General features: G+C 39.8%; 1 protein-coding gene across 1 annotated transcript in view; it reads left to right on the top strand.

Annotated features, from left to right (window-relative positions):
• The first annotated feature begins 13,227 nt into the window (after positions 1–13,227).
• Positions 13,228–22,867, top strand: part of lgr4 (leucine-rich repeat containing G protein-coupled receptor 4) — a 36,255-nt gene continuing 26,615 nt past the window's right edge. Inside the window, exon 1 of the mRNA XM_052063071.1 lies at positions 13,228–14,051. Coding sequence (XP_051919031.1) covers positions 13,867–14,051 — 185 coding nt within the window. The 5' untranslated portion in view covers positions 13,228–13,866. The remainder of the gene's footprint in view (positions 14,052–22,867) is intronic.

Here is a 22,867-nt window from a genome sequence, read left to right as displayed (position 1 = left end):
AACATTTCAAATAGTTTACCTTTTCCTCCACTTTTATACTCACATCTTAGTGACGAAAAGTGTCACTCGTGTCACTCTCCCCTTGATCATACAGTATTTAAACATTATCAAATAAATATTGGAGCCATAATTTAGTAACTATGACAGAGTGAGTAATGATTATTGAGTAATGGTAATGTGCAGTTGAACAGTACCTGTATGCAGAATCCTTTTTCCCTTTTGCATAATATACTGCAATAACTGTCTCATGGTGGTGTTGTTGATAAAAGTTTAAAAATATGTAAATTCTGACAATTTGTTCAGGAAGGGAGTTTCTGTTTGTTGGCAGCTCTGCAACCGATTAAGTTCGTGATTAAGCGGCAGCGTGTCTCAGGTGGTGGAGTGGTTGTCTCCCAACCCGAAGGTTGCGGGTTTGATCTTCAGCCGTTGTGACCATGTTCAAGTATCCTTGAACAAGCTATTACCCACAGTTGCTCCTGATGCAGCGTCATCGGTGGGTAAATGAGAAAACAGTGTTAAAGCGCTTTAAGTGCTTAAGGTAGGGAAGCACTATGCAAGTCAAATCCCATTTACCAGTAAGCGAAATCTTATTTTCTCTTTTGTATTCATAGTAGCCCTTTAATCAAGCAAACAGCTACTTGCCTACCAACAGAATATTCAGTACAACACTCAAATACAAAAATATTTCTTAGCTGCATCCCTCCACTCAAGTCCCCATGTTATATTGTCATATTTTTTTCTGTAATAAAATCCTTGTCTCACGTCTTTGGAATTAATCCAAAAAAAGGACAAAAATTAAAAAAATACTACTCAAATGAAGTCAGTGATAAGCAAAACTGATCCTCAAAGAAAATATGTATTTTGAGCGTAGCTGTCCACAATCGCTGCATCAATTTTTAGCCTATGAATCTTTGACTCACCATGTGCCATATACGTATGTAAACACATAACTATATCACACTTTACAGTTTGTTGTGCATGCAGGTACTTGTATTTGCTTTTATTTAGCTTTGGTTTGCGCAGCTGTCTGCGGTCGGGCCGGCATTACATATGAAAATCTGTTCTCAATTGCCTTAGCTGGATAAATAAAGATTAAATTATTTATTTTTGTTCGTATTTTGTTTCTACTGTATATCAAAGCCGAATCCTCTGTAGTCCATCGGGAATACAACGAAGAGTAATCTGCAAAAAGGAACCACATAGTATTCCATTATCCGTTTAGTATACATTTTGAAAGATGATTTTTTTTCTTTTTTCCAGACAAATGGAGGTGCATATTTGATCTTAATCAAGGCAAATTTGATGAACCATACTTAATTTGCCCAATAGTATTTAAACTTGATAGTAAGACGCACGTTATTTTGTTTGCTGAAAGTGCTTTAATCGCAGCCCATAAAAATAGGCTCGAGAGTCAGAATCCTTAAGCAGCCAAAATGTTGCATACAGTCCAAGGCTTTGTTCAATCATCCATGTACTGTACTTTTATTCATTTTCCTTAGATCAGGCCGGCGGTTTTAGCTGAGGATGACTGATGCATAGTAATCGCTGTTACTGAATCGGTTGATTGATTTATTGATAGTAACATGTTTTAGTGATTGTGCCCACGCATTGAGAGGGTGTAGTGACTCATATCTTGTTGACTTGGAGACCAAAATAGCAGCCAAATGCAAGAGGACATTCAGTTTACCCTTGAGACTTTACACGATGGTGAAGAAAATGGGAAGAGAAAGACTGGCCGAGAAGAGCGACACAAAGAGGGAGAACAGGAGAGGAGAGCTTAGAAAACGATGACGGTTTGTGTTACATAAGCCAACAGTGAATCATGACAACTGATAGAAAATCGTTGCTTTTTCTTCTTGGAGAGTGTGTTAACTCTTGAAGGTCAAAAGATGAAATCGGACTATTTGGGATACAAGAAAGACTTGTCTGATTCAGTACATATCAAGGCCGTTACAGAATGACCGCAGTGCACCAAGTACCTCACAAACAGGTGCTCGTCAAAAAATGTGATTATCGTGAAAAAGTTAAATTGTTTCAGTAATACGATTCAAAAAGTGAAACTTGTGTAATGCAGACACATTCATTTCTGATGGACTGATATAATTCAAGCGTTCATTCATTTGAACCCTTTCAGGGACAGCTTATAATGTTATCTGGCTAAAGGATGCATGAAAGGGTTAATTTAGATCCTTATATCTGAAAAATGATTTTTTAAAAAATCAATTTTACTATTTCAGAAAATTAGAATAATACTTAAGACAATACAAAGAAAGATATTTTTGAAATGTTGGCCAATCGAAAAGTATGAACATGAAAAACATGTACATGTGACGAGTCAATACTTAGTTGGGGCTCCTTTTGCCTGACTTCCAGCAATGCGACGTGGAATGGAAGCGATCAGGGTGTGCCACTGCTCAGGTCTTGTGAGAGCCCAGGTTGCTCTGATAGTGGCATTCGGGTCCTCTGCTTTGCTGGGTCTGGTGTATCGCATCTTCCTCTTATCAATATGTACCCCAATGATTTTATTTGGGGACAAGGTCAGGCGAGTTTGCTGGCCAGTCAAAAACAGAAATACCATGCTCCTTACACAAGGTACTGATAGCTCTGACACTGTGCCTCTGCACTGTCGTCATGGATTGTCCATAATGAACATCATGTTCTAATATAAGTTGTGTCTATATGTGCACTTGGCACCAGGACACCATCAACCTTGTGGTCATGTCATTGGATTTCCGGCCGCATGTTTTGGACACTCGGGTGAAGGTAGGGGAGAAGCGGTCTTGTGATCACCATGTAGTTGAATTGAATTGAATACAACTTTAGTGTAAAATGTGCTGTATGTATGTGTATGTATGTAAGTGTCCGCGCCACTATAAAAAAAAAAAAGACAAAATAATACAAGACGTGATGGTACAATGGACTCTAACACTCACGAGAGTGGTTCGCAGCCGAGGGATTCCGCGGGATTCCCACAGCATGTCTCTCTCTCTCTCTCTCTCTCTCTCTCTCTCTATACATATATATATATATATATATATATATATATATATGTATATATATATATATATATATGTGTATACATATATATATATATATATATATATATATATATATATATATATATATATGTATATATATATATATATATATATATATGTGTATATATATATATATATATATATATATATATATATATATATATATATATATATATATATATATATATATATATATATATATATATTAAGTCAAATGAGCATGAGAGAGGAAGATCGTGAGAAACTCGAGAAATACCAAGGGCTCAGAGAGGAGCTGGAGAGAGCCTGCAAGGTAAAGGTGACAGTCGTGCCTGTGGTGGTCGGAGCACTCGGAGCAGTGACCCCCAAACTAGATGAGTGGTTGCAACAGATCCCGGGAACAACATCGGACATCTCAGTCCAGAAATGTGCAGTGCTGGGAACAGCAAGGATACTGCGCAGAACCCTCAAGCTTCCTGGCCTCTGGTAGAGGACCCGAGCTGAATGAGGGACGGGTATATATATATATATATATATATATATATATATATATATATATATATATATATATATATATATATATATATATATATATATATATATATATTCAACTGTTCCCTTGGCGAAAGTACTTTTTGTGAAAAGATGTGCTCCAAGGACACGATGGTCTCAATCAGGCACTTGGTGTTTATCTGGAGGACATAGGACCGATGTCTGAATAGTGAGAAAGAACAGGGGGCACCAGTACAAGAATATAGCTTGAAACCACAGTGTCACAAAGTGCAATTTGGGCAATGGACAGTCATGCAAGAGCAGGCAAGGTAAGTTGTGACTCAAAATTTTGACATTTTAGCTGAAGTCAAATTAAAGCTGAAATTACATCAGAATCAGACTCATCTTTATTGGCCAAGTGTGTAGAACACACAAGGAGTGTGTTTCCGGTAGTACAAGCTATCCGAGTATCATCAATAACACGCAACTACGACAAACAAGGACATGGCAATGGCATAATTGGTAACCGCGCCTGTGTTTTAAATACATGGAATCATCTGTCCTCGTTTCCTGCTAATGTGTCATCTCAGTCAGTGACTTTTAACAAGCACAGTAGCTTTTGGCCATAAGACTGGTGTGCAATTTATCCTCTATTGAAATCAAGGAATTATGATAATCCATGTGCAATCTTTAATATATTAATGTTAGCTGATGGCCTTAATAGTTTCAATTTCTTGGTCACAATGTTCATAAGCGTTATCTGAGTCAGCACAACCTGATCCAATTTCTATTAAATTCTATTTCATTTTGACAAGAGGTTCTCATTTGCGAAATATGAAATTGGTATAAATGACACCTATGAGCAAAAACAGCACATTGAGACTGGACTGCAACATCCTTGTCCTCAAAGGCTCATTCACTGGCTCAAGATCAAGCCTTATTCAAAGGTTATTTATATACAGTAATACAAAATAACACGCACTTCATTGCCCTGAAACTGTAATGAAATCTTTATTTTCCTTCATTCACGGGAGCCCTTTTTGCTGCACTAACCTATTTCCCTGAGATAGACAGATAGATCATTAGACAAAATTATACGTATTATTTCCTGGATAAGACCGTTCAAGGATGATGGTGATAAAGTGATCAATGTGCCCGCCAGCACTTGTACTGTATGGGGACAGACAGACATCCATGATATTGGTTCACGGATTTTTGTGGTCCTTTGGAGGTAGGTACTCAAAGAAAATATATGTTTTATTGTTAGGGTGTTTTCAGTCGAGATGCAGTCGCTTAAGAAAAATGTTTTGTTAGCCCATACTCAGTTCAAATGTCAGTGTCTTTCAAATCGGAATGGACCGCTATGAGGTTCCTTCGGTGAGAGAGCAGATAAAAACAAATCACTTTGTTATTGAGGTGTGATCTCAAAAGCATTGACACGTGATGCTGATCAGAGTGTGCAGCAAATTGTTTTGGTGTTTGACTGATCTTAAACTAAAAAAAAAACAAACAAAACAAAACTATCATTTAATGTCTGTCCGTTAGAAATAATAGCCACCTTCAGCTAAAGAATAGTTAGTCTTATATAACTCACATTAAATTAGCAATACAGTGTTCCATTTGCACACAGTCTTCTCTGAGAGTGGGTCTAATCGTGGAACATTTCCTTTGAGGACTGTGAAATATTCGCCAACCCCTTGAGGGTTTGTCAACTGCTCATTTTGGATGCAACTGCTTGCGTCTGCCACTTGCTGATTTATGGAAAGCATGTCTTTCCATTTAAATCATAACAATTCACATTGACAACTTCATTTTCTCATTTATGAGCTAGTTTGTAGAGGTCTGCTCTAATATTAGCTATACAATGGAAGATTATTTCATCACAAGAATGTAATAATCATAAGCATGAACCCAACTCTACAATAACTACAGAAAAGAGCAAAAGGTGATGACAAAAACACAGTTACATAAATTTGAAACAATACATAAAACTTTTTATTGCTTTACAAAAACTGCAATATTGTTGAATAAATGGATGTGTTGTATAAATCAACTAAAGATTTTGACTAAAACATGACAATGTCATTAAATTTTAGTTACATGTGATGGCTCCGGTACCACGACTCTAAATACAGTCGTGGTACCGGAGCTGGACAAGTAGAAGCTAATCAGAGAGTTTTTAAAATGTCATTTTAAATCAAGCTTCACTTGGGAACAGGGTCAAAAAGCAAATAAAGCACTCCTTGTGGCCTTAAGTCAAATGAGCATGACAGAGGAAGATCGTGTGAAGCACTGCGAAACTCTAACCACTGTGGGGTAGTGTTTCCCTTCATACACATGCAGCTACACCTGCAACTGTGTCATGAAATTGCAATCCTTTCATTAAATTGCAATCAACATTTTAAAAGGCCACTTTTAGAATATTGCATTTTATCACATATAACAGTGAAGTATACCTCCTTGAAAACTCACAGCGTACAGTCTTGATTACCACTTGTTAGGATTCCGCCTTTCAATACCGCCTTTGAGAAACTGATTTTTTTTTCTGTTCATACTAACAATGTACTAAATTACCTTTTATACATTAGAAGGTACAGGTAACACTAGCCTACTGTTAGTGTTTGAACATATTTTTTTTTTAATTTGAAATGCAGACAACAAAGTACATACCATAGTCATATACTATATCACTTTATAGCTGGTAATAAGAGACAGTCATTGAAAATAATGATCCATACTTTGTGTCGGTCCTCTATCGTAGAAATAGTAATAAAGCATTGTATACATTAAATGTACCGGTAAATTGTACACTAAAAATAGGCTTCAACCAGTGGCAGTGTGGCACTGCGAGTGTTGGTCATGGGCTTTCAGTATTTAGTGATGTAATCACTTCTTAAGAATGTCACATGACAATGTAGTATATACCAAAACAATACAACAACAAACCACTATGACACTACACCACATGTTACTCAACTGTTCCCAAAAACACCATTGCAGATTCACAGCCAATTATGTGATAAGTCTCCCTTCCAAGCACTCTAATCGATACGTTTCGATACGAAAGAGGCCCATGTTTGGCATTGAGGAAGAGCATTTCACGTATTTCAGGATATTATCAAAACACTATCATCCTTCACAATCAAGTTTTTGGCGATATGAATTATTTAAATAAATAAGTAACATCATACTCACCGGCGATGCTAATGCAGAAGCTAGAGACTAAGTTGTTCAGACATTGATGGACTGATTGGATGAAACTTTAGACAGCCATGTTTCGCTCTCTCTCGCTCTCGTGTTGCTCTGTATTTCTCCTTTTCTTCTCTAACTCAACCGGCCGAGGCAGACAACTTCCCCACATTAAGTCTTGTGTCTGCTCGAGGTTTCTTCCCAAGAGGGATTTTTTTTCTTTGCCTCCGTCACCTAGTGCTTGCTCATGTGGTTTTCAATTGTGGCTTGAGCAGTGTGGTCTTTGCGGTCCTGAGACAACTTCCATTGGCATTTGGCGTGATATAGATACATTGAATTGTACTTTTGTGAGGATAGGTGGATCAGATGATGGATGGATGGATAGAATGGAATCGTTAAGGTGGCCAACCGGAGCTGAGCTGTGTCCATAAAGTGGGCGGATCCTGTCATGGCAGCAATCCCCAAACCCGTTGGTCAGGGATGCCGCCAAGCTGAAGAGGGAGTTCTTTCAGGCCTTTTTGGCCAGTGGGACTCAGGAAGCTGCTGATGAGTACATGCAAGAGCAGAATGTGTGCCAACTATCGGGATTCTATTCAGGGGTTGTTGAGTAGAGGATCCAGTCGGGAACTCACATCTCAGGAGGATTAGTATGGTTTCTGTCCTAGCTATGGGACAGTGAACTATCTTCAGCAAGGTCCTTGAAGGTGAATGGGAGTTCATCAAACCAATCTACATCTGCAAAATGTTTATAACTGTGTGCCTCTGGGAGTTCTTTAGACGGTGCTCTGGAAGCGTCAGGCAACCCTTCATATGTCCTGTTTCGTCCCTGTCCAGCCGATGTCAGAGTATGTTCTGCATTGCTGGCAGTATGTCGGATTGATTTCCGCTGGCGATTGAGTTGCACTTGTGCAGCATCGGCAATGATGCGGACTCTTTATCGGGATGTTATGGTGAAGAAGGTGCTGAGCCGAAAGACGGAGCTCTTAATTTTCCAGTACCATCGACATTCCTAGCCTCACTTATAATTGCAATCTGTGTTTGTGAACCAAACAAGAGTGCGGATACAAGCGGCCGAAATCAATTTCCTCTGCACGGTGTCTGGGCTTTTCCTGAGAGATAGGTTGAGAAGCTTGGTCAAGCTGAGTTGAGCCGCTGCTCCTCTTCAATGAGATGAGCAAGATGAGGCAGCTTTGGTGTCTAGTTAGGATGCTTCTCAGATGCCTCCCTGGTGAGGTGTTCCGGGCAGGTGCCGCCGGTAAGAGACCTTGGGGATGACCCTGAACAAACTGGAGACGCAACTCAAGATCAGAGGAGCTGGTCAAAGTGGCTCGGGAGAGGGAAGTCTGGGCTTCCCTGCTTAAGATGCTGCTCCTGCGATTCAACCTCAAGAAAAAGTAAGAAAAAGATGGATGGATGGACCAGGAACCAATTGATCAATCTCTTGGACCATCTATTAGCCCTGACTCTGTTCCTCCCACTCTTTCATTCCTTTTTTCACAATTTGAGGCGATGCTGCCGGCAGCGGCACAGTAACCAACTGACAAATTTGTCCTCTCAGTTCAAAGGCTGTGGATTAAATCGTGAGCTCCAGCCTTGCTATGTAGAGTTTGCATGTTTTCCTTTGTGTCGGATTGACTTTTCTTCAGGTACATCTCTTTCCGCCAGCGTTCCAAAAACATGTTAGGTTAATTAAAGACATTATATCCCATGCATTTTATTGTGGATGTATTTGATGAAGATGAATCTGACAAACTCAATTATATCATCTACCCATCCATTATCTGAGCCCCTAACCCTCATGAGGGTCGCAAATGTGCTGGACTCAGCATATCTCAGCTGTCACATTTCACGAGAATACACAGTTTGAGGCGGAGCTGCATAAATAAAATGGATGGAAAACCTACCCAAAATCTATTGGTGTTTTAAGAGATTTTTTTCCCTGTGATATTGGGAGTTTTTCTGCAAGGGGATTAAAGGGCCTGTGTGAGCAAGCCCGAGTCTGTGACCACTTCTCGCTCCCTCCATAAGATTTCCCTCAACAGCTAATCATATACGTGCTGCATATCTCAATTAGGCATGTATTTGATCCTCTCGGCTTCGTCCATGACCTGCAAGCGCAGCACATACTGTAATGTTAAAGTGCAAGAATCCAGAAACCTATGTAGGAGCTAGGATAGTGGAAGTTGAAACCACCAATGTATTTTTTGTTGCTCCTTTGCCGGAGACATAAATTGTTCTTCAGCTGCATTCTCATTCTAAAAAGAAAGGGTTCTGGTGTATTTTAGTTGAGCATTATAAAGAGCATTCAAGTCTCATGTCAATTCCAGATGTTTGAAAGTGGCCAAGGGGGAAAACAAAAGTGATGTTTTGATTTTAGTACTTTGCGATTTTCAGTTTTGTTCCATTAACTTTAGTTTTATTGGAGTGTAGAGGGTGGTGTCGTTACAAAAGGTTTGTGTGATGGCAGTTTCCATCAAATTCATCTTTGTGTTTTTCTGACTTTTTTCAGAAATCTGTATTTCATATTCTCAAAGTGTCCTTTCTTGTAGTTTCTGGTTGTCCTCCTTCCAACCAACTCAAGGCATCACGAAACCAGTCAGTGCTTCTCAGATTCCATTCTTGTAGTTGGAGGCGACCCGGTGCTGCCTCTGGTGTCACATGAGGAGCAGAATTACAACCTAGAAGCAGAAGTGATACAAGTTGTGAAATAAAAGTCTTTATCCACGAAAATACTTGAGAGAGCAGGGACGGATGCAGAAGACATGGAAGAGAGCTGACACTGACTGGGAGAAAGCTCGAAATCCTGACATGTCACCGAGTAATCCAAGTCTATACTTGGATCACGAGACATCAAACCTATATGACAGAATAAAGATATAAAGCATAAAAGAGCCACAGCAACTGCATAGCAACTGAAACATGAAGGAAGTGAAACAGTCACAACATCCAGGCCCTTAAAATCTGATCACCTCTGCTCCCATGCTTGCTGTCACAGATTCCTCTTTGCGATTCATGTGTGGAAAGAAATTATGATGTAAGCAGGGTTCAACTTTTGCTGGCAAACTCTGCCTAGTGCCATTGTCTCGGGAGTGGGGGTGGGGGGTGGGGGTGTTGAAGCCATTGATTGTCTGGAAATATCACAATAGGAATATTGTACTGCAGACGTGCCAAGAAGCCTGTATGGTTATTTCCAACGTTTTTCTCTCATTTCAACCGTATACAGACCAAGTGATATAACACCTTCTCTCTACTTAAAAGAAAAACATTGGACTGACCAATCCTGCATGGCTTGGTCTTGTTTTTAGGCAGTCTTTTGGTAAATCCAAAGAAATATAAAGCTAGCTCTATTATATCAATCAGTTGACTCCAAAGTGCAAAGCTTTAGGTCAAAATTATTAAACCACGTGAATCTGTATGTTATCATAATCCCTACAAACGGTTTCAGTCAAATAGACATGATTCTTTCCCTTTGAAAAGACCAGTCTTAAAGTGACACAAACTACACAAAATTTTTTTTCATTATTTTGTTCAGGTGCTACTAAGTTTATATATATTGAAGCTGTTCCCCGTCAAACTTGGCTCGTGTTAACTAAAATTGATTTTTGATTTACCAGCGAGTTAAATTCATGAACATTGTGGTTATGGTGGGAATCTAGAAAGTAGAAACAGTCATTTATTTATTTCCCATCAGCGCTCAGACAGGCAATGCAATTTGTCGGATTTGGCTTGGAAGCAACTGTTTCACACACAACCTTCAGTAACTGCTTGTAAAAAACAAAAACATAAATGTGTTAAACTGTGACACACTCTACTACTGGTAACACAAACACATATGGGATAGATTAACGTCTTTATAACTTCATTTCTTCAATGCATTGTACAGAATGCATTCTGAGAACCATTGATACGGAAAACGGGGAGATATGACATGCCCGTGCCACTGGTGACATTACAACTCGTACAGCCCAAGTATTGTCCCGTTCCATGTCTGTGAATGTCACAAAAACAAAATCCTGGATGCATTTTCTGTCTTGATAGCACACGTTTTGGCATTGACATAAAAGCGTCATGAAAATCAGTTGTGAAATGAGCCATTTATAGCCTCTTTTCAACACACGTGTTGCTTTTGATGGTTGGCACCTACCGTATGTCTGTGAATTGGGCTGCTAGTTATGTCTTTGAAGTGCTTGTGCATTTGTAACAACCCAATAGCTTGTTGATCGAAGTGGATCATGAGAATAGCGCTGACATTAGCATTGGCGTCTAACTTCGTCGCCGCTCAGTGCAGGTAAAAGCCTTCGATCGCCACAGAGATTCAAAATGAGCCGAGGTCACAATCTGGGCCTGTTCCGGACGTTCAGTGTTTTGCACACAGCATTACGTTATTTGACATGACATCATGATTTCTTCTTCTTGAGTTTCCTCATTCTGTCCAAAACAGTAATGCACATCATTGTATGGGTGCCAACCAGTGTTCAGATTGTGTCACCACAATTGAATGACATGGTAAGAAAAGAGCAAGAAGACAAACTTGTGAAGCCAAAACTCTGGTGAAATGGTAGGTATTCCTAAATGTTCCTCGAAGTCCTGCAGTCTTCAATTTAATTCATTGCACATAACTGTGTTTGTTCCTTGAGGGCGGTACAATGGTTGACTGGTTCGGACGTCCACCTTAGAGTGCACAGAGTTTGGATATTCTTCCCTCCGTGGGGACAACAGTTTCCTCCCACATTCCAAAAACATGAACAACAAAAATAAAAGGGCACTGTCAATGATATTGATTCAATCGATCAATCACAAAAAATATGTGTCGATGTGTGGCTGACATGGATGTGTGTTAGTCCTGCGCCAAGCGATGTAGCTAGATCCCAGGGCAGACATTTTCATTAAATATATGTATCATTACTTAGCTTGTAGCAGATGTGTGCACATTTTCAGCATGACGTCTCTGATCCACTGGTGAAAGGACACTTTGATCCTCCCCTCTTTCATCTATAACTGCTTCACAGAACAAAGTGTATGCAGAAAAGTGGTGAAGATTGCACGACTGTCTGTGTCCTACGTGTTGTGTTGTGTTATTTTTGTATATTTTGTTATGACTTCAAAATGGCGCTGCGTGAGTGGCTGCCTTTCCAGCAGCTCCTATATTTTGTTGTTCTACTTCTTCCTTTCATAACTTTGCTGCTGTGAATCTGGAATTTCTCCATTGCGAGACTAATAAAGGTTTTCTTATCTTATTACACCACTATTGAGCATAACATTTTATACCATGCAACCCAACTTATAAATATTGTAAAAATAGCATAACAACACTTAATGCCAGAGAACGGCGATCAACCGTGACCAAAATGTATGTTAATATATGACCCATTTTTGCCCACTTCGGCATCTGAAAATATCAGAATGATTGCGTCAAGGTTTTTGATTGAATGTACGCTGCTCTTCATATATGCTTTACTATAGATCACGTGGTGTCAAACATACGGCCCGCAGGCCGGAACCAGCCCACAAGGAAGTTTGATCAGGCCCGCAGGATAATTTAAAACTGAAAAAAATCATAGGACACAGAATGAAAATTTTAATAAGGTGAAATTAATTGAATATCCGCTAGGGGGACACACTGTTTTGATCAGATGAAAATAAAACATTGTTTTGATCAGAGAAGAAGACAACAGCAGCCTCAGTCTGTCACTGAGACAGACCCAACACAGCAGACGCTATCAAGGACAAGTGAATACTTTATTCTTTCCACATATTATAGTACTCTCCTTAGTTTGTAAGGTGTAGGCAGGGATTACATTTAGATTTTATATGATTGTGTAAATGGTTTCAAATTTCCTTTCTTTATAAATCTTGTTTCAGCTTAAAAGTGCATTACTATATTTCTCAATACCAATTACTTGATAAGGTTTTGTGCCTTTGTACAGTCAGTGGGATCAGTTGCAATGCAATGCAACGTGAATGCTAAAAGTAAATTGCACCGTTGTCTAAGGATCTCTTAGGTGCTTCATAAAATGTTTTGTAAAAGATATGCTCATTAAATTTCAACATTTTCCTAGTGTTCTTGTGCTTCTTTTGACAAAAACAAAGGAAATACAATATGTATTTTGGTTATTTATAGTAGAGTATGGTATAATTTTTAATGGTCCGGCCCACTTGACATCTGCCGAGGTCGTATGTGGCCCACAATGTAAAATGAGTTTGACACCCCTGCTATAGACAAAATCTTAACTTGTCAACATCATAAAACGACAAGCAACCATCCGTTGACTTCAACCCCCCAACAAAACGTCCGAGTTATTAGAACGATCTCCCCAATACTTTGGATTTTGTGGATGATGACCTTATGAGTAGCGATGGAGAGATTCTTTTTTTTTTTACATGAATTGTACAGTATACCACCGTTTCAGTCAGCCTGATTCGTGTATAGTAGTTTAGTGGTTTCTAATCGTGAACTTGCGCCGGGTTGGGGTTGAAGCTGTCTAGAAAGGAGTGTGCCAGGATATAGTGCACGTTTAACTGTCACACAAGCAAAAAGTAAGCAAGCAAGAAAGCAGCCAGGCAGCCAGGCAGCCAAGCAGGCAGACAGACAGACAGAGACAGACAGACAGGGCCCAGTCCTCCAGGTTGTCCGACAGGGTGCCTGCAGAGCTTCACGCATGCTGTTCATATCAGGATTCCGGAGCGTGAGGGAGGGAATCGGCGGTGAGCGGTGCAAAACAAAGCAGGGCGGCAAATGATTGTTTGCTTCGCTCAACTGAAGCTTCCAGAAACACTTGAAAGAGGCTTTTCGCTTTTGGCACGAGTAAGCGCCACTCGTTTTGTGGTTATTTAATGGGGCGACAAGGTAGGTTACCGCGGCTGTCGCCAGCACTACAACTTTATCTTTGTAGACGACTGCGACGCACAGTCAGTGTATGAATTGTCTCTCCGCAAGGAGTGTCGCGCGTCTTCGGGGACCATGTTAGTTTTTTAACAGTATCTACACGTTTACCGTGTATTTTTGTTTTTGTACAAAGCGCGCGAACGCTAAACTTCGATCAGGCTTCCTCTCTTCATGCCGAACCACCACATGAGAGGTCTGCGTCGATAAGACTACAAACAAAGGCCCCCCTGTTTCCCCCCATTTATTTATTTATTGGAGTCACCTGAATCTACACGGGGGGAAATGCCTTTGGGTCTGTTTTGGATGTGTTTATGGTGCTTCCTTCGTCCCGGAGCCACCGGCCAAGGACAGTCGGCTCCGGCTGTTTGTTCCCTCTCATGCAACTGCGATGAAGATGGAGGTGCCGACTGTTCCGGGAGAGGACTGACCACCGTCCCGTCCGACCTCAGCGCTTTCACCTACTACCTGTGAGTTTTCGCTCAAGTCAACACCGAAATTCAACACCCAAACACGTATGACAAGCGCGAGCACGGACTCGGCTTTAGGATACAATTGCCAATTGCCAAAACTCCATTGATGGTGTTTACGGTTGTGTATCGACTATTTCATATCTTCGGGGTTCACTAAGGCAAGTTGGTGAACTGGCAACTTTTTATTGCAACAGCAACTCCGAGGACGTCGTTTTGCAGACTCGTTTTGCACTGATTGAGCTCAGGGATGGTTGTTGAGGAATATTTTCATGGGACGTGTGTGTGTGTGTGTGAAGTGTCACATAGTATTAGAAAATGCTCCAGCAAATATTGGGTACACTTGCACGTGCTAATGTAATTTGTTCTTGCATATTTACAAATACATATTCAAATGTAATCAATAGTGCGAATTATTCTACATATATTAGTGCGGTATACACGTCGAACAGCACTGCGGCACACTTGGAGGTGCTGTTAATATTTTGGTGAACTTATTACCTGTCAAGATAGTTGAAATGGAAGAAACAGGTCTCTCAGATGCAGTGCAGTCGAACACAACCATATTTTCAGGAAATAACGCGATCAATTCTTCAATTGACAATGGTGTTTGTAGTCACAGCGTAAAGGTTTGGTTTAATTTCTGTGTTTGTTGATCTAATTCAGCAAGTGCAGTATTCAGCACTGCCTTATTTCAATGTGCTACATGTGCAAAATAATCACGTTAAAATTAGTGATGCGATTTAATAGCCATAATTGAAGTTTGTGTATATCTTACACGCGCACCACCAGACATGTTCAAACTTAATCACTTGTAACTTGATCGACATACCACTTTTTCACTTTTACCTGTAATATATTGCAGCCTGAATTCAACCTCAAAGAATGTACTGCACTTGAATAAAATACATACAAATTGCATTAAAATGCCCTGAGAAATAACCCTAATAAAATCAATGAAAACAAATTATACTCTTTGAAGTGCAAAATAGCAATTCAAGTTAACTTCAGTGCATTCGGAATCATTTTTATATATTCGGTATATGTGGGAACGGAGTCTGTAACGGACTGCTTGTTTATGAGTGCTAACATCAAGGATTTGGGATGTCGACCGATATAACCCAATACTGATTTTTTGGGCTGATATTGTACCAATATCCGAAATCAATACCAGATCGGCACAGTCCTATTCGACAACTCATGTTTGTAAGCAGCACAACTGACAGGTCTGTTTTACACAACACTAAAGATACTATTAATGATTGCTCCAAGAAGGAAACTTTCCAGTTTGTTTCACAATTTCTTGGTGTTATTCATTAACTTGTTTAACTACCTTGGGACGTGCATTTCACTTCATTTGTATTGCTGCATCAAGAATGGAACTAATAAACTAACCGGCCACAAATTCATCACCACTGATTCAAGGTGAAAAAAAAATCCAATCATGCAGGGTCTATTATTTTGATGCAATCATTTCTATTTTTGTTCCCTTTAGAATCTGAAAAAGAAAGAAATGCAGCTTTTGTTCCTCTTCAGCAGAACCAACACCAGGCTAATTGAAGTCGCCACTGTTAGGAATGTTTTCAGAATAAGTAAACAGAGGAAGTGAAGTTATAGAGTCCATCAAGACATGACATTACACTAGGCGTACTCTTGAGAGACCGAGCTCTTTTCCATAGTTTTTGCTTTTTGAAAAGGCTCATGTCTATTACTGCTTTGCAATCTTACCACGAAGCACAGTTTTGACGTGGCATCACCGTGTTGGCGAGCACTCAGCTGTTTGTTTTGTCTTGCGGATGTTGTTTGCAGGCTGATGTGAACTTCTTATGTGCATACACATGGCTATTTCACCACACGTTGGTAGATGTGACAGGAATCGACCAACTCTTTTTGCACCGTGAAAGGCTGTTTGTTCCCACTCGCTGTCTTTCCTCATTTGTTCTCCCAGTGTCTTGAACTTTGGTTGTCCTCTACCACTCCCTCTGCCTTTTGTATGTGGAGTGCTGGGGTTTGGGGATCGTGATGGATTAGTGAGACGTATTGCAGCTGCAAGAGCTCTTTGTCTCTGGGCTAATGCCTCCAACAATCATTTGCTCCATATGTGAAGGTTAAATTTCCTTTTTTTATGTCATCTCTGATTATGCTCATCGGTAGATGTATTTCCTCGTCTCGGGAGCGGTTCACACTTGAAGCTTTTTGCCTTTGTGAAGGGTTTGCTTTTGCACACCAGCATTTAACGGATTCAAACAATTCACTTCAGGGAGACAGTCACAAAGTGTCAAATGATTTTCTCAGCCTAGTGCACGAATAATGCATGCGCGCAGATTGTATCTTATCCTGTGACTGCACCAATTTTGTGGCTGTGGTTATGCCATATTTCTGAATTATCCACTTGTGCACCGTGAGCCCTCATAACACCAACTGGCCGGTTTTACGTCTTAGTGGTGTATGTGGTCATGTATTGAAAAGGGGAGATGATGCGTTATGAAAATTGGCTGTTTTCAGCTCTCACGATGTGAATTGCCTCTCAGCCCGAGAGACTGACATTTTATTTAGCTGATTTCATGGTCTGCTGCCACTAGAATTCAACTCTGTAAATGATTAACTTGTAATGCAGCTTGATGTGGGCATGAATAGTAACCGTCAGATGGAGTCGGATCATAATCGGCAGCAACGATTTTCATTGGTCCTCAATAAAACACCACACAAGCACAGTGGCTCAGTAAACAAGAAAATTATTTTGGTTGCTGTCCAATGAGTAGCCTGGAAATTATCTCAGAACAATTCTCAGCAGGAAGAGCAAATTGAAGTGTGGTTTTAATTCCTCCAGTTTGCCAGATACGCTTCACCTAAATTTTAAATAATTCCAAGTATCGACATACTGCGCAGCTGTGTTTAGTGCACTGACACAAAAAATTGAACGTGTGCACTCTACGCAGGAACAGGTCATGTGTTTTTTTTTTTTTTTTTTTTGAGCACAAGTGTGCTGAAATTATTGACAGTTGTTGCAGCAAATATGTACGGTATGTTGTGAACATAACAAACTGTTTTACATTTTGACTGTGAGTGAATAGGTATTAAAATGATGTGTCACTCAGTGTCCTAGCTATTGTACAAACCCCAAAGTCGTCACCTCTGAGGTCCGTTTCACAAAACAGGTTTTGTGATAACTCAGAATCTGTTCACCAAAAAATGAGGGAAACTGATTTTTCTGTTTCAATAAGGTAGGTAATTTTAAACCGGATAAAGAGGTGTGTACTCTAGCCTTTTTCAGCAAGAGAAGTGACATAAGCTCTCGGTAAGTTATCGCAGTAACAGAGTCTTTGAACCTAACCTGGTCTGGAACAAGGTTTTCTCAATGAACCTCAAGGTTCTCTCTGTCTCGACCCTCTTTCAGAACCACACACTCTATTTCATTTCCTCATTCATTCAGTCACCAGACGAGTTTTGGCGTAGCCTAACACTGCCGTCTGTCATGAAAAAAAAAGCGGTCTAATAGGCACATTAGGTGGAGACAAACATGGCATGTCCTTTTGAAAATTATTCCGGGGATGAAGGTGCAGCATTACTGTGCAGAGAATCGAATGTTCTTTGGGAAATGGTTATCAGATCATGCATAGATGTTTTACCAGTGTAGCTACTGTTTTTTGGTTATGTACTTGTCAACTCCTGCTATTTGCTGGGAATGGGGCCAGTTTGGCCCACAAATACACACAATTTGTGCATAATTGACGATCGTTGAAATGCAGCGGGAAAAAATAATAGCAATTAAAACCTAAAAAATCTCTCCAAAACGCTGATGAACATTCTATACACTTAAATTGATGCGGTAGGAGTAGCGGGGGGATAGGCAAGCCGAAATGGTGAAAAGGCAAGTCAAGCTCCCCGCCCTGCCATGTCGTGGGCCAACTGAGCTTTTATTTTGAAATTGGCCTTTACTTTGGCGATGTGTTATATTTTAAGTATTTTATGAGCTTCACAGACACATCCAAATGACTCCACAAACCAAACGAACTGTTCCTCAACGTAGGAAAAAAAAAGTGAATATAGAGTCATAGTTTACTACGTTTCTATCAACTCTTCTGCATTTTGAATTTTCAAAGGCAAGCGTAAATACTCCGACCTCAGTCTGTTTTGTCTTACCTTTGCCTAACCAAGGTGGAGCTTGTGGAACGGGTGGTGGCCGGGTATCAGTGGTCCTGTAGTGAAGCCCATGCAGCCTGCCTGGATTGCCGCTTTACGTTTTGAAATGAATGATCGCCTTGTTCTTGGTCAGCAGAGGTGAAAAAAAAGTCAGTCAGTTAAAACAGCAGGACTTCTGAAAGGAAAATATTAGCGCTATTCACTCCCTCTGACTTCCGTACACTTTTCATGTATCATCTTTTACGACCGTCTTAGACAGTTTCTTCTTGTGCCGGGCTATTTCTGTTTTGTTTTGACTTTGACCACAAAATTGTAGGTTTACGTTTGCTTGAATCTGTTCAACAGTGGCTGATATTGATAGGTTAGGGTTGAGGTTTTTGCCGTATTTTAACAGCTGGTTACAGGTTGGTCATTGAAAAAGCAAGTGATTTATGCCACTTCATTGTTGCAGCAGCACATTCATGGTGGCTGGAATGTTCACATGCACAATACAAATGTAGGCCGATTTGAATTTGCATGATGGATATGCGGTTTCTCTCAACTGCCACAATAATAATTGACGCGTGGAAGTGTTTTTCGATTGAACAAGTGACAGTGATGAGAAAATTCATTTCTGTTGGGCTGATTGCATGTCGTGTCTCATTAGTTTCGCTGTCCTTTAGCTTTTGTGTGTTAGCCTTTGTGTGTTCACCCATCTGTGTCGATCTCGACAAAATGCATGTGAATAGATGTGTACAACAAATTTACAATTTTAGTCAATTTTTTTAGTCTGTCTGGCTCTTTTTCTGTCGGGGAATTGTGTTTTTTTATTATTATTATTTTTTTTTTACCATTGAACTTATAATTGAAGATTTTGCTTTTCTCCAAACAAGTCTGCTAATTGTTTCAGCTTTTCGGCTTTCTCTCTACTTGAATAAACAGCACATGGGATTGATATTTAGCAATACCAGGTTGTAAAACCATTTAAACTATTCATCATTTATCACAGCTGCATTTTGAGTGTCCTCTTCAATCTATCTTAGCAGGGACAGGACAGGCCAGGCCAGGGACCTTGATGAGTAAAGCAGCCAGAAAGTGAGGAAGAGGGATCATCATCCAGCATATGCTCCGTTTCTCTGTGTGATTACAAAAATCGGTAGATTAGATCACGGCACATACTGCTTGTTTAGGAATGTGTTTGGACGATTCCAAGTGGTGGCAGATCCACAGTAACGGTTGCATTACTTGTGTAGGGAAAAGCAATAACAATCAGACTGTTGTCTATCCAGTAACTGGAAAACTGGGTAATTGTCGATGGGACATGGATTTGTAGGGACGTTGAGCGTTCTGGCATGAAGCCACCATGTAATGCTGCCGTGTGTGTGTGTGCGTGTGCGTGTGTGTGTGTGTGTGTGTGTGTCGGGGAGTGAAGTTGGAAATGCAGAGGAAGGGCAATATGATCCTTGTTGCATTTCAGAGGCCCACAGAGGTCCGAGAGAGATCTGGCAATGAAATTCAATATGACTAATTTGAGAGTGAAAATAAAGGAGGGGTGCAGGATGCCGCTTTACTTCAAAATTTGGGATGTTCTTCAAAATTGATGCTTTGATTGGTGACTTTTGTCTGGAAAGCATCTTTGTTTTGCCATCACAGTAGTCTCTATTTTTGGATGTGAAAATATGGCACTTTGTTGTGAGTTTTTTGTTTGTTTGATCTCTTGCATGCATCTGTGATCCTTTAACACATGTCCTGATATTAGCTTTTGTGTGGAAGCAAATTAAGTCCTGAGTGCATATTTGTCATGCTGCTACACGTTTATCTTGAAGGCAGATTGAAAAATGAGGATCCCCGGGGCTGAAGTGAAGTCAAAAACTTAAAAAGAAAAAAAAAACTTTTGTTATTTCCGTCATTAAAATAAAAAAAAGGAGAGATTTTGAAAAGCACTTGACCATGTTTTTCGTATGGCAGCAATAATCATTTCTAAATAGTTCTAAATTATTGCTCAGGTGCTGTTTGTGTTCCTTTTCTTACACTGTAAATCAAATTAACCATTTATCTATCTATCTATCTATCTATCTATCTATCTATCTATCTATCTATCTATCTATCTATCTATCTATCTATCTATCTATCTATCTCTCTCTCTCTCTCTCTCTCTCTCTCTCTCTCTCTCTCTCTCTCTCTCTCTCTCTCTCTCTCTCTCTCTCTCTCTCTCTCTCTCTCTCTCTCTCTCTCTCTCTCTCTCTCTCTCTCTCTCTCTCTCTCTCTCTCTCTCTCTCTCTCTCTCTCTCTCTCTCTCTCTCTCTCTCTCTCTCTCTCTCTCTCTCTCTCTATCTTATTATTATATATCTATATTTTTTGCACTAAGCTTACATGATGTCAACAGTGGTTCTGTACAATTCCGGAGAATCAAGTGTTCCAAATTATTCTGCACAATATAAAGAAATAAGTCGGATTTGTATCATTACATAACGAAAGAAATGTTAAACAACATACACCAACATAAATAATTGACAATGTTCAGCCACTTCTGTGTTTACCACGCTGACATTTATTGCGGAATGACTTCCGTCAGTGGGGACTTTGTTAGAAGAATGCAAAAAGATGAGCAACATTTAGGGTGGCTTTAGACTGAAGAAGTTTAAAGTTTAATATAATTATATGTTAAAAAATGATATGCTAATTGCAAAGGCTGCAATTTGACTGGTTACCGGGAACGGAACAGATGTCAATGCTGTAATTAAATCCTGCTGTGTAAGGTGCGGGTGATCTCATGAAACCTTGAGTGAAGTCCATGTTTGTGTGGTCCACGTGTTTTTATCTCGTATTGTGAAAATGAAAAGTTGGTATGTTGAACTGGTAAAGCCACAGATTTGTTTGCATTATTGTTGTAATCTTCACTTTGTGCGATTTCCTACTTATTTACAGTTCAGTATACTGTATACTTATGGAGCCCAGTGTTCCAATGGTTAGCGCGTCGACCTCACGGTGCAGAGGTGCCGGGTTCAATTCCAGCTCTGGCCTCCCTGTGTGGAGTTTGCATGTTTTCCCCGGGCCTGCGGGGGTTTTCTCCGGGTACTCCGGTTTCCTCCCACAACCCAATTGTTCCCAGTGTTGAAAATTTTCGGAGTTGTTTATCTCTGTGTGCCCTGCGATTGGCCGGCAACCTGTGCAGGGTGTCCCCCGCCTACTGCCCGCAGAGAGCTGGGCTAGCCTCCAGCATTCCCCCACCCTCCCATGACCCTTGTGAGGATAAGCGGATCGGAAAATGAATGAATGAATGAATATATTCTGATGTTAACACAACACTTGTCATTGTATACACTTCCAAGACTATACGTCAAAAGTATGTTGTCAATGAATTTATACCATTGTCCTAAAAAAACCCCAAAGAAACTTACATTTCTTGGATAAGCCAATGTATAATATAGACCGAGTATCAGGGGGTGTTTGAGACCACTTTTGTCAGACCGATACCAGTACATGTCCTTTCGCTTGATTACTCACCGATACCGATGCTACGACACCGATACCGCTAATAGGTTTGACATGTGAAATGTCAGTTACTACAATGACAAGTAATATAATTTAATTCTGACAAAAGCCACAACAGTCACTCTGCAATCGAGAGTTAAAGTCCAACATAAAAGATAAATAAATCTCAATTCAGGATTTCTTTGTAATAAACAAAAGTGCAAAATAAAAGTATTAACTCCCTGAGTTTTATTTATTCAAAACACTGTGAGTTCAAAATGAAAAGATTTAATCGCAATGAAGTTGGAAAAGAAGGCTGCAAAATCAGTGAAAACTATTTTTTCAGCCACTACTGATAATTTTTTTTTACGTATTCAAAATGACAAAAAATATCAAATAGATGAAAGTTAAAATACTACCAACCAGAGGACCATTCAAAGTATCTGAAAGCAAATTAGTTTTCAAGCAATACGCAAAGTAATTGTATAATGTCATTTTAATATGCAGTGTTGTTTACTGGTAATTAATCGAAATGTAATCATGATTTGGACTTCTCACGATCTTATTAAGGATATTTTGGGAAGAATCACAATGTCTTGCAAGTTCCTGACATTGCGCAAGTATCCTGAATGCACTGTGTTGCTTGTGCGGCAAATGTGTTCCATGCATGTGATTTTGCCCTACCTGAGTGTGTTTTAAGTTCTTTGACACCCCAGTTGGAGTTTACTGTCGAGCTAAATGTCAAAAAGAAGTAATACACATTCAAGACATGCTTTGCTTTAAAACATTGCCAGTTCCAATGCTGAAGTCAATGTAAAATCCCATTGACTGTAAATTAGCATCAACCCCCGGGAGTGATTTTCCTTCAAATCGTTAATATTCACATTCAAACTAATAATGTAACAATACTCAAAGGCACATATTCTAGAGTCATGTCATTTGCGAACCTTTTGTTCGAAAACGAGGAAAATGAGACCCAAGGTTAGCCCAATAAGTCTCAAGACTTCTGAACATGAATAGTAGGAAAAAAAAGCAGTAAGGTCACGTCTATATGATAATTATATAAGGGAAATGCGTATTTACACTTTGAATATGTGCAAAGATGCAATGCAGTAAAAGTGTGGATGGAGCAGAATGAAAATGCAAGAGGCTTGAATTTTACATTATTTGCTGGGTTATTTTGTATTTGGAGTCAACAGACAGGGACGATTGGGCATGGT

This window comes from Hippocampus zosterae, chromosome 4 (assembly GCF_025434085.1).
Source record: "Hippocampus zosterae strain Florida chromosome 4, ASM2543408v3, whole genome shotgun sequence".
Taxonomy (NCBI): domain Eukaryota; kingdom Metazoa; phylum Chordata; class Actinopteri; order Syngnathiformes; family Syngnathidae; genus Hippocampus; species Hippocampus zosterae.
Note: the sequence above shows the minus strand (reverse complement) of the source record. Positions and strands in the feature narration are given on the sequence as shown.